This window comes from Larus michahellis, chromosome 7 (genome assembly GCF_964199755.1).
Source record: "Larus michahellis chromosome 7, bLarMic1.1, whole genome shotgun sequence".
NCBI classification, from domain to species: domain Eukaryota; kingdom Metazoa; phylum Chordata; class Aves; order Charadriiformes; family Laridae; genus Larus; species Larus michahellis.
In genome coordinates, this window is record NC_133902.1 from 2,032,323 (window position 1) to 2,049,621 (window position 17,299).

Consider the following 17,299-nt stretch of genomic DNA (forward strand, 5'->3'; position numbering starts at 1 on the left):
CTTTGTTTAATATGTTTCTTACAATTCTTAATGGCATTATGGTAGCTCGAAGTAATTGAAGACAAATGAAAAAACTTTGTGATGCAAAACAATACGACAAAAAAGATGCGTAAGGGAGCTTTGCAAATGAAAGGGGTTGGGTGTCTCGTTAAGGCATCTATTTATTAAAAATCAGAACAGAAAAAGAACTTCTGTTTTAAGTTATTTATTTTGACTTGCTAAGTTAGTTCCAGATTGGGTGCAGGACAAAGACCTATCTTTCATGTTAAGGTGGCTAATGAGAGTGAGAATTGCAACTGAAGAACAACGAGGATAAGCAGAAGAGTTAGAACTACAGAATTCATGTTTAGCATAGTTGTGTGAATGCTTGTGTTTGAGACACTGGATATGCGGTTAATTGTACTGCAAGTAAATCACCAATACTTCGGTGGTGCCATACAGACGCAGAAAGCAATGTGATCCCTTCACTGAGGAGCTGTCTTTGGGATGCCGAGTTGTCTAAAAACAAAAGAGAAACACAGCCGTGCTGAATGATCCAAGCTGATCTGTCAGGAGCAACACATCGTGGCCATGTGCCGGTCTCATGGTCTGCAAATGTGTTAATGTGCTGATATCTGTAAGTTCAGAGAGAACTTAAGTGTCGATGCAGAATGCGCCAGCATCTGGCAGTCCCAGCTTCCTTGCAAAGGGCTGCGTCTTCATTTCATCTTTAAATTCACAAACACAATTGTACAGCCTTCTGTCTGTCTGCAGCGGATGAGACAATACCACGTACAGTACCGCACTGAAAAGCATCCCACTTCTGCAAGCCTGAATACAGAATCCAGGTGATTGTGGGGCAGCAGACATCAGACTTTAATTACCGCTGAAATTTCTTAGTGCATCAAGAGTGACAGATTCCAAAATAAAGCCACAAACGTTACTTCTCTGTTTTTGAACTTGACTGGACATAGGTGAGAAGGAAAAAGGTGATGTTCAGATAAAACCACATTCAGGATCCTCCCTGACACAGGCGGCCGGATTTATGGTGCTTACCTAAATGTGGAGGTAAAGCTGCAGATTCCATTGATGATATTTTGCTTTTAACCAGGTGTAGTCAATATTAGACTGTGACCAAGCATTCCTAAAATAGGCTGTCTGTGCTACGGGAGTGCCATGCCGGCAGCATCGGGCAACCAGCTGTCATTCTGGCAATGGGGAGTGGGAGCAGACCAGGGAGGTCTTCGTCGTCGAGTTGGAGAGAGATGGTTATGGAGGGGAAGGGTGTCATTCAGCCTCTGGTCTGAACGTGGTACCCTCAGCAACAACTCCTGAAAGCACTTGACCTGGAAAAGTAAGGTGGGTAAAGGGAGGACTGCTCTCACACCGGTCTCTCGCTGCGGCTCCCTCCGTACAGCTCCGGTGATATTTGAAAGATGAAGAGTGTGCTAAGGAGGGAGGATTCCTAGTGTCTCATTTCTGTTATCTCAGTGTAGTGCCAGTGGTATTACCAAGACAAATAGTATGCCAAAACTTAAAAGTGAACATATGTTTATGGGGGTGGTGGGGAATACAGAGGTCACTGTTGTTTCTTTCTAGTCAGAGAAGACATAATGGGGCCTGGTTTGGATAAATTAAGATTTGGAGCTAAGCTCATGTCAAGACTACGCTAGTGTAATTATAAATTGACTTCTTTCGGGGTCCCTGAAGTTTTTAGAGTCAAATGAAAATGTTCAGCAAGAGTTTTATAATGAAGTGCAACTGTTTTAAAGTGAGCTGATTGCAGCTCATCCTTGTTGGCTCCCGAACCAATTATACTTTAATTTGAAAAATTTTCAGTGAGCTTCCAAATACTTTATTCCGTGTCATTTCAGTGCTCTGTTTCCTCTGTTCCTGGACTTCATTTATATTTTGCTGGTTTTGATGTCTTTTTCATCCCATATTTCCTTATGCAGCTGGAAGCTGGCATACTTAATTATTTTTTTTATTCCAGTTAAAGTTGTCATAGTGCTTTTTCTAAATTTTATTTTAAGATATAAAATAGTTGTGGTTCTTATTTTTAATAGAACTTTAAACCAGACAGATTGGTTTTTTTAACAACTAAAACATAAAAAAAAATCTTTCTGCCTGGTGGGATTGTTAGGAATTCTGGTGCTGAATTGGGGGGGGGGGGGGGGGGTGTAAGGTGTGAAAATTCCAGTGATTTACAAACTGCTTCCGACAGAAAGTCCCTGATCAGCTTGGAAGACGTTGTTTCAATTCTGTTTTATATTTCAATCACTATATAACTGGTAAGGAGTGAATAAATCATACCTTTTGTAATACTTCGGGAGAACATAAGTACAAATGCCCTTTATTAAAATGTGAAAAAACTGTAATAGGAAAACAGATCCATCCTGTTATTTCACAGAAATGCAAGCATTTTAAATGCTTTGGTTTTCGTAAAAGGGGCAAATGAATTTTTCAAAATACAGTGCAGAATCAGTTCTGTAATGCTAATTGCATTTAATAACAGTAATTTAAATTTGGCTGTACTCTGCCGAGCAGCAGCGAGAGAAAATTGTATGTGGGAACGTTAAAGTCCAGAAGTCTAACATATGGTGCGCTTTGGCCTTCAAAGTCTGTCTTTATGTACCCATGAAATATCTCAACTGCAGAAGTCTTTCTGATGGCTGCCCCCTCCTTTCGCGCCCGTTCACGAACGGTGGCTGATACTCCCAAGCATTGATTTACACTACCCAGTGCCGCTCTGCCTTTGGCAGTTTGTTCCACATTCTAATTTCAAATACTCTTTGTGTGAAAATGTTCTAACTGAATTACTTATGTTCTCTTTCCCTAATGAGCATCGGTCCATCTGTGATTGCTTGAATTCAAATTAATAAATGGGTTATTCACGACCATCAATCCCTCGCTCTCCCGCATGTCACATGCCCTGTGAGATTCCAGTGCCTTTCCGTAGCCTTTCTTGGTAAACTTTAAAAGACAAGTATGGACAGCATTTCTTGAGAATTTATATCTGCTCTCCACATCCTCCATCATTTTACTTATTTATCATCTTTCCAATATATCTTTTTTTCTTTTTAAAATGATAAGAATAAGTTGCAAATAGGTCAGGTTTCAGTTACGCTACACTTCCACCAACCTATGTAAATTAATCCAGATTTTGGGGGTATGTAAGCAAACCAGGAATTTGGTTTGTTTCTCTAAATGCAGCCTTGTGCTGTATTAGAATAACTTGCCTCTTTGCAGCGTCTCGCCGTATCTCTCAAGATTTCATGGCTGCTGCCAAATGCAGTGCAGATGCTTTCGATGTCCTTATTTTCCTCCTTGACCCCCCCCCTCGAGTCTTTTCTCAGTTTATACGTCGTGCATTGTGCTTCCGTGTAATTTCTACAATTGTCCTTGTCCTTTGGTTTTCTGGCCTTAATCCCCTCCGTAATGATCTCTACAAGGCACTTATCAGCCATAAGACTAATCTATACGCGTCACGTGCCGCTCCCGTGCTCTGCTCCTGTGCACTTTGCGTCTGGCTCCCTCCATTATTTTAATCATCTACATTGTAGGCTTTTCTTTTCTTTTTTTTTTTCTCCCCAAATCCTTCCCGTCGCAAAGTCATTTTCCTACGAAGTAAACAGAAGTGGCACCACAGCTGACCCCGCAGGACCCTCCTGCTTATCTCTCCTCCTCCCTGTGCCGCTTCCTTTCCCTGGCACCCTCCGCTTCCCCTGCCGGGGCGCTCAGCACCCGCCCCACTTCTGCCGCGCTTTCGAGTCCGGCAAATCTCCCTCCCCTATAATAAAATATCAGATACTTTCCTGAAATATGGACACAGTAAACGCTGTCCATTGTTTCTGCCTTATCTACCAAATCAATAATGTAGGGAAAGAATTCAAGGACGTTTTTCAGACGGGACCTTCCTTTTTTAGTATGTGTTGACGTACACACCTTTAAATGGTTTCATAATATTAACTGCTTTTCAAATACACAGAAGAATTTATATCAGGTCTTTGTAGTTCTTCAGATCCTTCCGTACTTTTTATTAAAATATGGGAACGATAATCTCCATACTTTTAGTTTCCTGATTTCCGTAAGCAGCCGCAGAACCGTGTCAGGCTTTCTTCTTTCCCTTTCTGTCTCTTTCTGCTGTGGAGTAGTTAATTCGATGGAGCTGGTCTTGGGTTGGCTTGGTTGGTTTATTTCAATATTTAGTAATTGTAAATCATCTGTTTCCTAGTACATGAGGAAAATACATGTTTACAATAAAAAAGTTGTAGAATAAGTATTTTATTCTCAGAGCCGTAACGCTGCATTTATTTCTGAAATGAAGTTTTAGATGGAAATACAGACATAGAGGAAAAGAACAGGTTGTGTGAGGTAGTATTTTCCCTCCCCTGGGCAGACAGCTGCTTACGTTCGTATGGGGTGTATCACAAAACCCAAGAGAAGCTGGTCAGAGGAGCCTGGCCTGTGCTGAGGAGTCAGAGGGCAGAGCCTCCCTGGCTCTGTGCCTGAGCTTTATCAGAAAACTTATTTGCACGTAGAAGATTCACAGTTGTTCAGTGTTAAGTATCACAGGGCACCCAACGAGTACATCTTTTCATCCTCTCGTAGGCTTAGTGGAAATAACAGAAAAATATATTTGCGACAACAAGGGCCGAGCGCGACAGCGGAGTGCACGCGGTCCCCGTTTGTTGTGTTGGATCTTAACGAGTGGCAAAGGAAAACGGTTGTTGAGGAGAGAACCTGTCTGGCAAATACCATGCCTTTTATAAAGACTTCAAGTTAAGAATCACAATAGACATATTAGTGTTCGTAAAAATATTGATGCTTGCTATTGTGCTGAAACAGGACTTTAAATTATATTCATGATATTCTGATACAAATGTATCTGAAATATTCTTACAAGGCTGCTTCCGTAGGAGCTGTACACAGGAGACTCGAGTTCCCTTTTCATGTATTAACTAGTTTTATATGAAATATATTAATTTATTTTTATATCTCTGAGTGTAAGAGCTGTATTGGAACAAGTCTAAAAGCCTTCTTTTCTCATTGCCCCTTTTAGATTGACGCATTGGGCAAAAGAAGCAAAGAAGCAGAGGCAGCCTTCTTGAATGTTTATAAGAGATTAATTGATGTTCCAGGTAAGCAAATTATTTCCTTACTCTGCAAAACTGATGGCTTGTGTTCATGTGAATGCTACTGGCCATTTTTTCTACCTTTGATAAGATAAATATGAGCGATGGCTTTATTCTGAAACTGATATGCTCCACTATTACTCCTAGTGGAAGGAACTATGAGGCACATTTCATGGCTTCTCCTAAAACTGTTCATTGCAATTACGTTTTAATGTTTGTATGAATCATTTTATGTTATTACAATATTGTGTGATTCTCAATAATTTGTTTATTAGAGGATGCAGACATTTGTAACAAAAAAGAGATCTTGAAGCTTCCTCAAGAAGCAAGAAACAGCAGCGTTTGTACTTTTAAATTTTGTATCTTAAAAAAAAAAAAGCCTTACTGAAAAGTAAATCACTACGAAATTTGAATTCTGTTCAGTGTAAGTGTGATCATAAGTTTTATTCAAAGGCCTTTAATGTGTGTGTTTTCAACTTTCCTTTATGTTTGGCATCAGAAGTTTCCAGTTCATTTCTTTTTACATTTTGGGAGTTGATTTTGTTGTTTTCCCCAATAGGAGAGAAATACTGGCTGAACAGATATTTCTTTTTGCAACTGTACCCGGAGACGAGGGAGTCAGGAGTCCCAGTCTCCACTTCCAAATCTTGGCCTGACTGAGCTGTTGGCATATGACAATGCATGTGTATGATTTTATACTTTTATAAATGCTGACATTCTGTATAATATTCAAAATACTTACCTCAAGAGAGGTTTTGAGATACAATTAATAATTCTAAGGGCTTTTAAGGCCTCATTGCAAAGTGCACCCTAGTCTTTACTTGCTTTACCTTCTAAGGAGCACATTTCATGCACGCTTCAAATAAAAATTAATTTTTAAATGTTTTGTTTACAGCTTACCTGGTTAAAAGGCCATTGTTTTTCAGATGCTCAGTCAGAGCTAACATATACCTTTTTTTATGCTTTCACGTTTATAGTCGAGTAGTGCCCAGTGGCCAGTTCCTGCTGTGTTAAGTGCAGCCTATGTAGAGACGCAGGGACTCACCATGCTCATCCTAGACCACAAGTGCCTCAGAAATGCAGTTTTTTAGGTTAATCGAGTATGGTCTGTGAGTTTTCGTTTGTTACCTGCCTTAGTACCGTTCCAGAGGTGCAGGGCTTCCCTTGCGCTCCTGCTGGTGCGGTGGGAAGGGGCCGATGGTGCGGGGAGGCTCCTGATGGTTGCCCACGGGGTGTGGGTGGTTTGGGCTGTCACAAGCCACCTGGGCACAGGACGGGCTCTGCCAGCTCTATTTCGGAAAGGAAGCCCCTCGGTGAAACGCTACCCAACATTCCTGCAGCCTGCAAGGCCGCCATTCTAAGGAGAAGAAGCCGTAGCCCCTCCATCTCCACGCTAACGCAGCCCAGGGTGCCCCTTCCCCGCCACCATTTGGGAGGCGAGTGGGTTTGGTTTCTCATGGTCTGTTTCTTTTCACGACTGAGTAGTCGTGTCAAACAAAAGCTGTGTGGGATCCTTTTCATGCTCTTGTGTGGAGGCTTCTTTCTGAAGCCTTGGCATTACCACAGTTGCTGGGATTGGAACAGCAGAGTCCGGCTGAAGCCTTACGGAAAAGGTTGGACATATATCCCACCCATGTGGTAGGATCTAAATGGTGAGGGACTTTGTCAGTGCTTCTTTGTAGGAGAAAGAATCTTCTCTTTTTCTTCATTTGCAAGAGCAAAATTACACCGCTTCTTCCACACTCCACAATCTCTCTCTTATCCGGCCTTCCCCTGCGCATGCCTTATGTTATATGTCAGAGAAATATTTCTTTGATATTCTTACTACATGTAAAAATTTCGGCCTGGCAGAGTTGCGAGTGAGATGGAGTCTGTGGGATTAGAAATATCTGGAGGTTTTAGTCCCCTGCTATGTCTGCGGGCCTGAGGCACACGAGGCGCGTACTGGTGTTGCTAAAAGCAAATTCCAGGTCCTGGAGTGGCAGGACGGCCGGTCTCCTGTAGCTGTGTGCAGGCGGAACAAATACTCCCCGTTTACAACACGTACTGCGACAAAAAGGAAAACAGCCATTAGGAATGTGTGGCACTGGCATTCGTCAGGCCGTGGTGGGGCTGAGTTAGGCCCATGCAGTTAGGGGCTTGCTTCGGCGTATTGGGGTGTTTTATTTCCTTCTCGTCGTATGTAGACTTTACGTTGAGTGTGTATCCATGGGGGGCTTTCCTTTACAAAAGACAGCCAGTATTCATTTATCACATGTGGTGGCGTACCTCTGTGTGGCTTTACATATCTCTTGACCTGTCCATTTGGTATTTCAAATATTTAGGTATACTTTTAGCTCCAAAATCCTGCTATGTTTTCTTTTCGGTGTGAGGAGGGAGCTATGATGTTTTGAGAAAGCTATGACTGGAATGCTGCGGAGTGGTTATTTAGCATTAAGCATCACTGTTACATGACAAGGGTGCAATTTTATCAGACTTTCAATATCCTTTATAGGACCATATAATAATTGCAGCTGAAGTCTAATTCCCGGCAGCCAATTTTATGGTTCTTGAGGAAAGCATGTATTCCTCTCCTCAGTAATAATGTGCACACTTTATATAATTAAAAAGGGCTTCTATTTTAATTTTACTATAAAATGATCTGTATTGAAACTCCAGCCACGGTGCTTTATGGATTCGGCTATGTTTAATGATTTTCTTTCCTGACTTGACCACAGTTTTCACTCCGGCTCACCAGTAAGGAATTTGTGGGAAGGGTGGTATTTTACTTGTAAATTTTCCTATATACGTCAGGGGGTTTCTCTTTAAAAGATAAAACAGACCTTTTCATATCTCTCTTCAGCTTCATGATACTGTTAAAATAGCATTATCATCGGTTTGTGCTGCAAAATTTATCCTTCCTAAAGGAAAGTAGGTGTCAAGAAAAACCTTTTGGTTTATGTACATTTATACAGCTATAATTCTCACTCAGATCGTTCTGTCTTGCTTGAGACTGAACATTTTTAATTAATGGAATTAATTTTCTCATTTAATTGCCTTATTTTCAGTATGCAGTACAGAGCTAGAGAAAAGTGAACGCTGCCACGTGAATTGCACTAATCAACCCGGTTGTCACAACTTACCTTTAAAAATAATGTGAATATATTTATTTTGAAGTAAAGGGAGGTTGGGTCTGTGTTTCGAGGAAGCTTTCGTCCATCTCTACAGGATTTCTTTCTCTCTATTTTTTTAAAATACGTGTATTATGTTAGCATCCTTGGCTTTTAGGGTCTTAATCTTGCAAACACTTCAAGTGAAATTGGAGCCCTGTTGTGTAAGTCTTTGGAGGAGCAGGGTTGCCTTGCAGAAACAGTATATTCATAATACTGTTTTTATAAAGCTTTGAAAGAAAAATATTAAGCATTAAAAATACTAAAAAATAAATATTTTTATTTTAAGAAGAAATGGTGTTCACTATTTGATTTTTTTTTTTAACAAAACTTCACTGTAATTTTCAAGTAAAAGTTAAAATGTGGGAACCCAGAGTAAATGGCAGATGACGGTATCTGGATAAACCAGTCAAATAGAGTTCCCCTTTATGCTGTGTCTGTGTACTGAGCGGTTACTGCACAATGCCACAGTTGGATTTGCTCAGTTTTCAGTATTGCTCCTGTTATCAGCGCAGCCCCTGTATAGGCAAAGAAGAAAGAATTCTGCCTTTAAACAGAAAACGTGCTATCTCGATGTGGCAACAACTAAACCGAGTTTGTGCTCGGAGGGTGTTTTCCTATAAAAGCTAATTGTGTATCTTTTGCAACGCTGCTGAGAGCCTGCCACCAAAGAGGAGAGAATCTCAAAGCTTGTCTCCTTCCCGCTTCTCCCGTTACTGCGAGGTCCCATTGGGGTGCTCCGGCACCCGGCTCCTCCGCCGGCAGCGGGGCCATGCTGAACCTGCTCCCAGCCCTGGCTCGAGGCACGGGATTGCATCTCCGTTACACCCTCCGCAAATAGAATAGGACAGAGAGTTGCGCTTTTTCAGCATATACGTGTTTGAGAATCGGGATAGGTTAATGCAAACTATTTGCTCTCGGTTTGGTGGGGACTGTGCAGCCTTCTAGGGTTGAGCCATAAATGGTATGCGCTTCTGCTTAATGGGAATTTTCTCGTCAAGAAACGAAATGACTCTTACAGCGTAAAAGGGGGATGTACGTGTGTGTGTTTATTGGAGACTCTTCACAGGTCTCTGTTGTTGTGATCAGATTTGCCCTAAGTCTGGGGCTATATAATGTGCGTGATGTGGTTTTTAGCTCAGAGGACCTGCTATCTACGGAAAGTATAAAATAACAGAGAGGGTAAAAAGAAGAAATATTTTAATTTTTTTTAATGTGCCCTGTCAAAACAATTAAAAGCAATAACAATGAAAAATGGCTGGAGTGGAAATTTTATTTTTCCCTCACTCCTTGCCATCATAAATTGCACACCCTGCCATGGGGGCTGTATCTTACTAAGGGGTTTGAAGGAGAAGCAGGCTAGTTCCCAGAGTTTTCCACGCACCCGGCATTACATGTAGCATTTTTGTTTACGTATAATCACAGTTGAGCCTCCCAAATTCAAACTGCCCTGCATAGGGCTTTCTTTTTCCAAAGGATGATTTAGCTGAGGAAACACAAACTTCTTTTAAAATAAGTAATCAGTAAAACACAAAATACGTGTTAGTGTTATTTCTGAAGAACTTCTAAAGAAGTTACTTTAAACTTCTGAACTAAACTTCTAAAGGAGTTACTTCTAAAGGCAGAAATGAGAAGTTGTTTCTCACCCATAAAGAGAGCTTCATTCCTTCACCCCAGGGCCCACGCTAACGCCAGTGTGCGATGAAGTGTTTATTGCTATTGCTCTGTTTGCTTGTGATTATTTACAATTTAGCAAGACTCTGCAGACTTGTATTGCAGTTTGGGCTAAGAGAAGAATTCAATTTAAAGTGTATTTGATCAATGTTCTGAGGTTAAAGGTGATGCAAGAGAAAAACAGGTTTGATTTTATTTTTTTTCCCCCCAAAAAATAATCTGCTGCTTATGTTGGAGGTGACAAATGTGTATGAAGTTGTATTTATATATGTTACGTGGCTTGTTTGGATTTTTTTTGTAAAGCGTCGTGTCAAGCAGAACGCATAAAGGTTAATGCCAGCCCCGATAGCAGAAGGTCTGTGCAGACTTTACACACCCAGACAACCCAGCGGGGGCAGGAGGGGTTTAGGTTGGAACACGAGCACACCCAGCCCCGTGCGCCCGTAGAGAAGAGCTGGTGGAAGGGGATTTTAGCAGAGATGTGAAGAGGGGAGAGGGTAAAAGAGGTTCACTCCAAGGGACTGTGTTAAGCATATCCCAAACTAGAATACTAAAAACATAATTTGAAAAAGTCAATCCTCAGACCGCTCTTCATCAGGCTAATCGTTAATTGTTTGGCAAAAGTCTGTCTAAAGAGCGAGATCGGGTTATAGTGTCCCCTGAGCTTGTGGTATACCAAGACTGATCAGCAAGAACAATTTTTTGAGAAAAGTTTGGTGTCATTACAAACTGTGTGAAAAATTTTAAGCAGTTCCTGGTTTGTTAATAGTATGTGCCAAAATGGTCGCCGCTTTCCAAATAAAATATATTTAAATAAAATTGAAGATAGACAGGTAAAATGAAAAGGCTTATATTTTTGCTGCCCCTAACTTTACAAGGGAAATGAACGTTCATAACGTGCCCTTTCTTAACCTTAGAGGGAAAACAATATTACAGTGAGTAGTCTTAGGAGGAAAGGGAGCAAAATGAACTTGCTCATGGACAACAGAAGTAGTGCAGGCACCCCCTCAAATGGAGCAGTAGGGTATCTTTCTAAACACACTTGAAAATCTGATAAAATTAAGCAGAAAATTGACCATAGTTAATACTTGAAGGAGTGAAAAGCGGTAAATCCCGGAGGCTGCAGGCAGTGATTTAGCTTGTGACTGTATCCCATCTGAAGACAAAATCCTTGCTGCTTCACCAGCGCGTTTCGACCAGGTCAAAAAACGGAATTGCATAAACATATGAAAAATGCCCCAGTTCTGGAAGCTGGGTCTGGAAGAGAAGTCAGTACAGTAAAACATTCGGGACTGTAGACATTGGTGATTTTCCCCAAATTGTTCTGCAAACCTCTGCACAGAGAAATGCCCGAGGTGGGGGTGAGAGGGACAGTTTAAAGCGCAGGCTGCAGGCGGGAGGATTTGAGCAGCGTTGTGGTGGGATCAGCGGCTGCTACAGTTTTATTTTCCAGACCGGTCTGAATCGCCTGGGATGCTGCTCCAGCCTTCGGGTAGTCCAGCACTGAGGAGTGTAGAAGTAGCTCATAATCACTTCAGCCTCCTTCCCTCTGGGGTTTGAGTTCAGAGACGCAGCATAAAATACAGTTTTGGGTCTGTGCTGGATGAATGCACACTGGTAGGGCATACTGTTGGCATTACATAGTTATTTTCAGATGAAGTACAAAGTCCTGGCCAGTTCCCATCTTTAGTATTCACTCACTTTATGTTTTGAAACCGATGTCAAAATAACTAAAAATAGCTCTGCTACCTGGATATGTGGCTTGAAATTGGGCTTGTCTGATCACATACTTTTTTCTTTCATTTTTCTCGTTGAATTAATAATCGGATAAATTCCTTTGTAAAAGCCGGAATAAATATTCGAAGGAAGAAATATCCCTAAAGCATGCACTTTAAAAAATTTATTGTGTGGTTGTCAAGCCCTATTTTACTTGGTAGGCTGGAGGCACGGAAGGAAGAGAGGGGAGGTGCAGATAAGGGGAAGGATGCAATGAACAGAAGCAGGAAGAATGTGCCGTATAAGAGCGGAGATATCCCTGCGGGCACTGGTTTGTTCACCTGGAGGCTGGAACTGCAGCACCCTCTGAAAGCTGTAGCTTCAGGGAATGGAGTTTGAGCTGCCCTGGCCCCGGGAACTGGAGCCGAGCTACGTGTTTGGAGCAAAAGAGGCGGATCGTGGATGAGATGGGGAATATTGCACTTTCTCAGTTGCAGGAATGTGAACTGGAATTAAAATAAACCCCAGCTTTCGGAGGGTTTAGTGCTAAGTCTATTCAGAAGCTTTTAGGAGAAAGAAGGGATGATTGTGGCAGAAATGCTTTCAAACATAGTGGAAGGTTCTTTTTTTATTTTTATAATCTCAAAGTAGGAGAAATGAAACTTAAGAGTACAAGTGATTTTCTGTAACTGTCCTTTGCGCCGAGCTCAGTGTGCAAGCAGTAAATTCCAAGGTCTTCAGCCATTATTAGAATATTAACGCTCAAATTGGAGCATTTTCAGTTGCAGCAGCTTCTCTTGTAACTCATTAGGTCCTTTTTCAGCTGACATAGTGCCATAAAATATTGTATCACGTACTGTGCGTACCCCACCTTTAATATTAAAAACTTTTCTGAGGATTTATTTTGGTAACTCCTTTGAAAATGGAGGGAACTGCAGTGCAATTCATTAAGGAGTCACATCATTTCCTCTGCCTTATATGACTTTTTTGGATAGTAGGGTAGAGATGCATCTCGTACCCTGGGGCAGGGCCAGAGCATCTTTCCGGCAGTAGCCGTTCTAGAATTGGTAAATAAATAAAGGATGTTTTTAAATAATAGCCCACGAGATCTAAGAACCACACATTCTGACAGAGGGATCTGTGTGGCTGCGGTCAGACTGGCAATATACCACCTCGCAGCGTTTCGCTTAACCCTGCAAGCGTTGGAGAGTGCTGCCACCCCGAACTTTGCTGGTGATTAATGGGGAGGAAAGGCGCCGCTTTGCTGCGACTTCCCCCCGTCCCCGTTCCGAGGGGTTGCATCAGGATTGCCGTGCTGCTTTACTGCATCCAGAGGTCAGCAGAATTTGGGATTCTGCTTTTTTTCCTGGTAAGGAAAACGAGAATCCCTCACCCTCTCGTGGGCACTTTGAATTCCCTGGTACAGCCTTACAAAATGCTCTGACAGCAGGAGGGTGAGGAAAATGCTGTAAAAAAGTGGAAAAAAATAGAAGGAAAAGAGAGGTCCCAGTCCTGTGGGATGAGGGAGTAAGAAAATACGTATAATTCTTGATTCAAGGAAGAACCTTTTCATGTTTTTTATGAAGTGAGGAGTTGGAGAGATGATGAGCTTTGTTTCAAACGGAATTACGGCTATAACTCTTCTGTCCCTGGGCTACCGGAGTCATAGGGGAAAAGGAGGAAAGCTATCATTTATTCCATGAAATCTTTGTCTCAGTCTCTCTAGGCTATTTCAATTTACCCCTGAAATTTCTGGGGAATAATTAATGAATTAATTAAGTATGCTGTGAGGTGTTTGAATATTCAAAAGCTACAATGTAATTATTATTTTTTCTAAAACACATTTTCAGGTTATTTTCAGATACGCAGCCTCCCGAGAAAGCACTTTACTGCATCAAAAGCTGATAGAGCTTCTTCCTCCTCTTCCTGCCGTTCTCCAAAGGAAACCTGCCTTGCAGAGAGCGGCGCAGGGCTGAGCAGCGATGCATTTAGAAACTCAAAAACTTCTTTTACTTCGTGATGAAAGTATTGTGACAGCAGAGCCAAACTTCTGGCTTTTTTAAAAAGCGAAATCACATTGATGAAGTTGTGTTAAGGAGGAATTTTTTTTTTTTTCTTCCCCCCCTTATCATTTTGTGTGGGCGTTTCTTGTGAGCAATCGCTAAGAAAGCTTTGCTTACAGTGTGGTTTAGGCAACAGAAATACAGCCTTGTTGAAAGAAACGCGTTGCCTTCGATGAATTATTTTTAGATCCGAACCTTAGGAAACACATTTCCAGCGATATAAAATATTAATTGCCCCTGTAGTTCTGGCACTGTTTCATAACTTGCTTTCCTAACGTTTCCAGTGTTACAGGCCTGTAATGAAGAAGGAGGAGGGGATTTGGGAAAAGTCCTTTGTTTTGGAAAAGTCATTTCAGGAGCTCCATTTTAAGATACCATTTTGCAAATAAGCAAAAGAAGGCAAAGAAGAGCCAGGCGCCGGGGGCTTTTGCAGCACCTGACGCGTTCAGAAGCGTCGCAGCCTGCTTGGAAAGGGTTTGGTGGCTGTGATGGCCTTGGACCGGGCGAGCATCCCCCCAGCACCAGCATCCCCCCGCTCCCCGGCACCGCAACAGCATCCCGCCGCCGCCGCGGCTGCTGCTCCGCCGGCCGCTGCCTCCCGATCCGCCCCGCGCGATCCAGGCCGGGCATTGCCGCTCTCCCCCCCCCACCCGCCGGCCGCGCAGCCGGGGCCGCTGGGTGCCCGCCGCGGGCTCCGGGCAGCCCCGCGGCTGCGTCCCGATCCGCCCCCCGCGATCCAGGCCGGGCATTGCCGCTCTCGGTGCCCGCTCGCCACGGCCGGCGCCCCGCTCGCCCCCGGGCCCGGCGTGCGGCGAGAAACGGCTCCGCGGTGGTGTGCTTAAAGAATAACGTATAGATGGAGAGAGAGGGCAGTTGGCCGCGGTGCTCTGTAAGCTCTACGTTTAAACAATGACAGAGTTTTTCCACTTCATGCGAAATTCCCCGTCCGCCGGTCCGGTCCCTTCGGGGGGCAGCTCCGGAGCCGCTTCCCAGCCCCGGCGCGTTCTCCCGGAGCCGAGGTGGGCTTTTTCCCCCCCTCCTTCTTAAATAACGAGGGTGGTCCCAGCATACTCTGTATCGAGACAGCTTTTCATCAGTTGCTCATCAGCATGCTAATTGCTGTATGACTAATTATGCCCTGAATTCCAGTTGATTTTCTTAATGAGACAGCTGGGTTAATTATGTAATCGTATGATTACATTAGCCTAGAGTGCCCTGGCGAAAAGTAACGCAGGCGGGAGCGTGATGTCATCGGCGGAGCCGCGCTCACAAGGGGGTGCATTCATCCCGCCTAATGACAGGGGACCCACACTGCTCTTTGTGTAAACACTTAGATTGAATTATTAAGATCTGTGTCTTTTTCCAGCTTGCAGCATGAGGGAGGAATGGGTTGTGGTTTGGGTTTTTGGGTTTTGTTTTGTTTTTTTTTTTTTTTTTTTTTAAAAACGAAACTAATTTTGGAAATTCAGCTGGTCATCGATAGTCCTGGTGGTTACATCTGCTGGGCTGGGGCCGGTGTGAGCAGCGTGGGGTTGCGGGTGGTGAGGTGCTGCCTCTGGCTAGTCACGTAATGTGCTGTTTTCATAGAATCACAGAATGGTTCGGGTTGGAAGGGACCTTAAAGACCATCTCTTTCCACCCCCTGCCCTGGGCAGGGACACCTCCCACCAGACCAGGTTGCTCCAAGCCCCGTCCAACCTGGCCTTGAACCCCTCCAGGGATGGGGCAGCCAGAACTTCCTGTTTTGGCGAGATCCATCTTTGTGGTCCTTTTAAAATTGTTCTTAAAATATGTAGTTTACGTGCATGCGCAGCAGCAACAACAACAAAATCCTGGTTCACTTGTGCTGCTATTCAAAAAAGATTTATCACCAGGGGATGTATATGGTGTGAGGACAGGCTGAGAGGTGTTACTGCGGCTGCGGTGCACCAGCTTGTTTGACGTGAAGCATTAGCTGCTATAAAAATTATGTTACGTTTGTAGCATTAATTTTTTTCCACGTCTGTGTTCATTGAGACATGTCCATCCACCTCCTTTATTAAAACAAGCTCGTCTGCAAGGGGACCGCTGTGTTGTGTCACAGCAGCAAGCACAGGGACATGCTCAAGGAGCTGCTTGGGAAACGGTACCAAAAGGGCAATTCATTGGGAAATAAGGGCAGGGGCAGGCTTTGCAGATACTCATTTTAAAACACGGCAGTTATTATTTCTCACATGGGAGCGTGGAGGAAGCCTTATCAGGGATTGGATCTAGACATGGTGGGCTGTGAACAAACACGTGATGCAAAGGGCTTCTTTATGGGCACGGGATGCAACAAGTGGATTAGGAAAGCAGAAGAGAATAGGAAGAAAAACGTATACTGAATTTAATATAAAAATAGACACTTCAGTTTACTCTTTGGCAATAATGATCTTGCGAAACACTTTTTCAAGCTCTGGATGATCAGATTCCTTTTACCAGTTTTCTCATTTCTTTTTTATCTTGTGCCTAGCAGGGATTTTGAATGTTTGGAAGGTAGAGGTGATTCAAACCAAGAGAATAATTTGCGATGAGTTTTCCACATTTAACTGTTAAGTGAGATGATTTTTCTCTTTTACAGATTATAGAAAGGGCATTTCCTTCTTTGCTTTCTCCATAAACTAGTGCCACTTGATTTTTTTGAAATGCGTTTGCCTGTTGTTTGTGTAATGAATCAAAAGTTTTGGTCCATTGCTTGTTTAAAAATTCAGTGACCTCCTGTTAAATGACATGAAACATACTTTGTAAGTCTGGTTAATATAAAAAGGTATGCTTTTTCATGCATGCACATGTTGGGAAAAGGAGACTGGTTTTGTTTATTTTTAAATCCACTCCACTCAGGTAAGAAAAAAGTGGTTCTGACTTTATATAAAGTCATATATATATATATATAATTTATACCTGTTTCAGATAAATTGGTGTTCATAAATACTTCAGAAATCACAGTGTTTTAGGGTTTTTGGGATTAAAGAACATGTTGGGGCTTGCCATGAGAAATGAAGTGTTTGTCCCTCTGCCGAAAACATCTTGGTCATTTTACTGTCATGCAGTGATTAGTTTTCTTTAATGCAGTTTATAAAATGTAAGTCCAAGAGGTGCTTCAGCCACGGGTATTTTTACGTGTCCTTAAGCAGTATTTAGTGGCTGCAGGCCATGAGTCCTTCAAATAGGCTCTAGCGAAGTTTGAAGTTTAATGCACAGAGACTGTTTATACATTTTGTTTGTTCTGCCACTGTTTTGCTACTTGAACATTAACCTTTAATAGAGCTAAATTAAATATACATGTCCTGATGAATAATTATGAGATTGCAAGCATTTTCATTTTGTACATAAAGCTTCTCAGGGATCACAAATTTGACTAAAGGTTTAGTCATTATTCACTTTGTAATGCCCATGTTATTTTTGTCTTTTAATTCTTTGCTGATTTAAATATAAAAAGCCCTGTGTATTTGGAGGAAAATACCTCTTGTGGGTGTCCTGGCTTTTTACAATGGGCATGTAAAAAAGGAACCCACAATTTTGTAAAGTTCAGTTTCTTTCATTGTGGCATTTTAACACTTTTATA

General features: G+C 42.5%; 1 protein-coding gene across 8 annotated transcripts in view; it reads left to right on the plus strand.

Moving 5' to 3' along the window:
• CUX1 (cut like homeobox 1) overlaps window positions 1-17,299 on the plus strand; it is a 280,996-nt gene that overhangs the window by 120,584 nt on the left and 143,113 nt on the right. For all 8 annotated transcript variants that reach the window (XM_074595981.1, XM_074595973.1, XM_074595975.1 and 5 more), the window contains one exon: window positions 5,042-5,120. In XM_074595981.1, coding sequence (XP_074452082.1) covers window positions 5,042-5,120 — 79 coding nt within the window. The remainder of the gene's footprint in view (window positions 1-5,041; window positions 5,121-17,299) is intronic.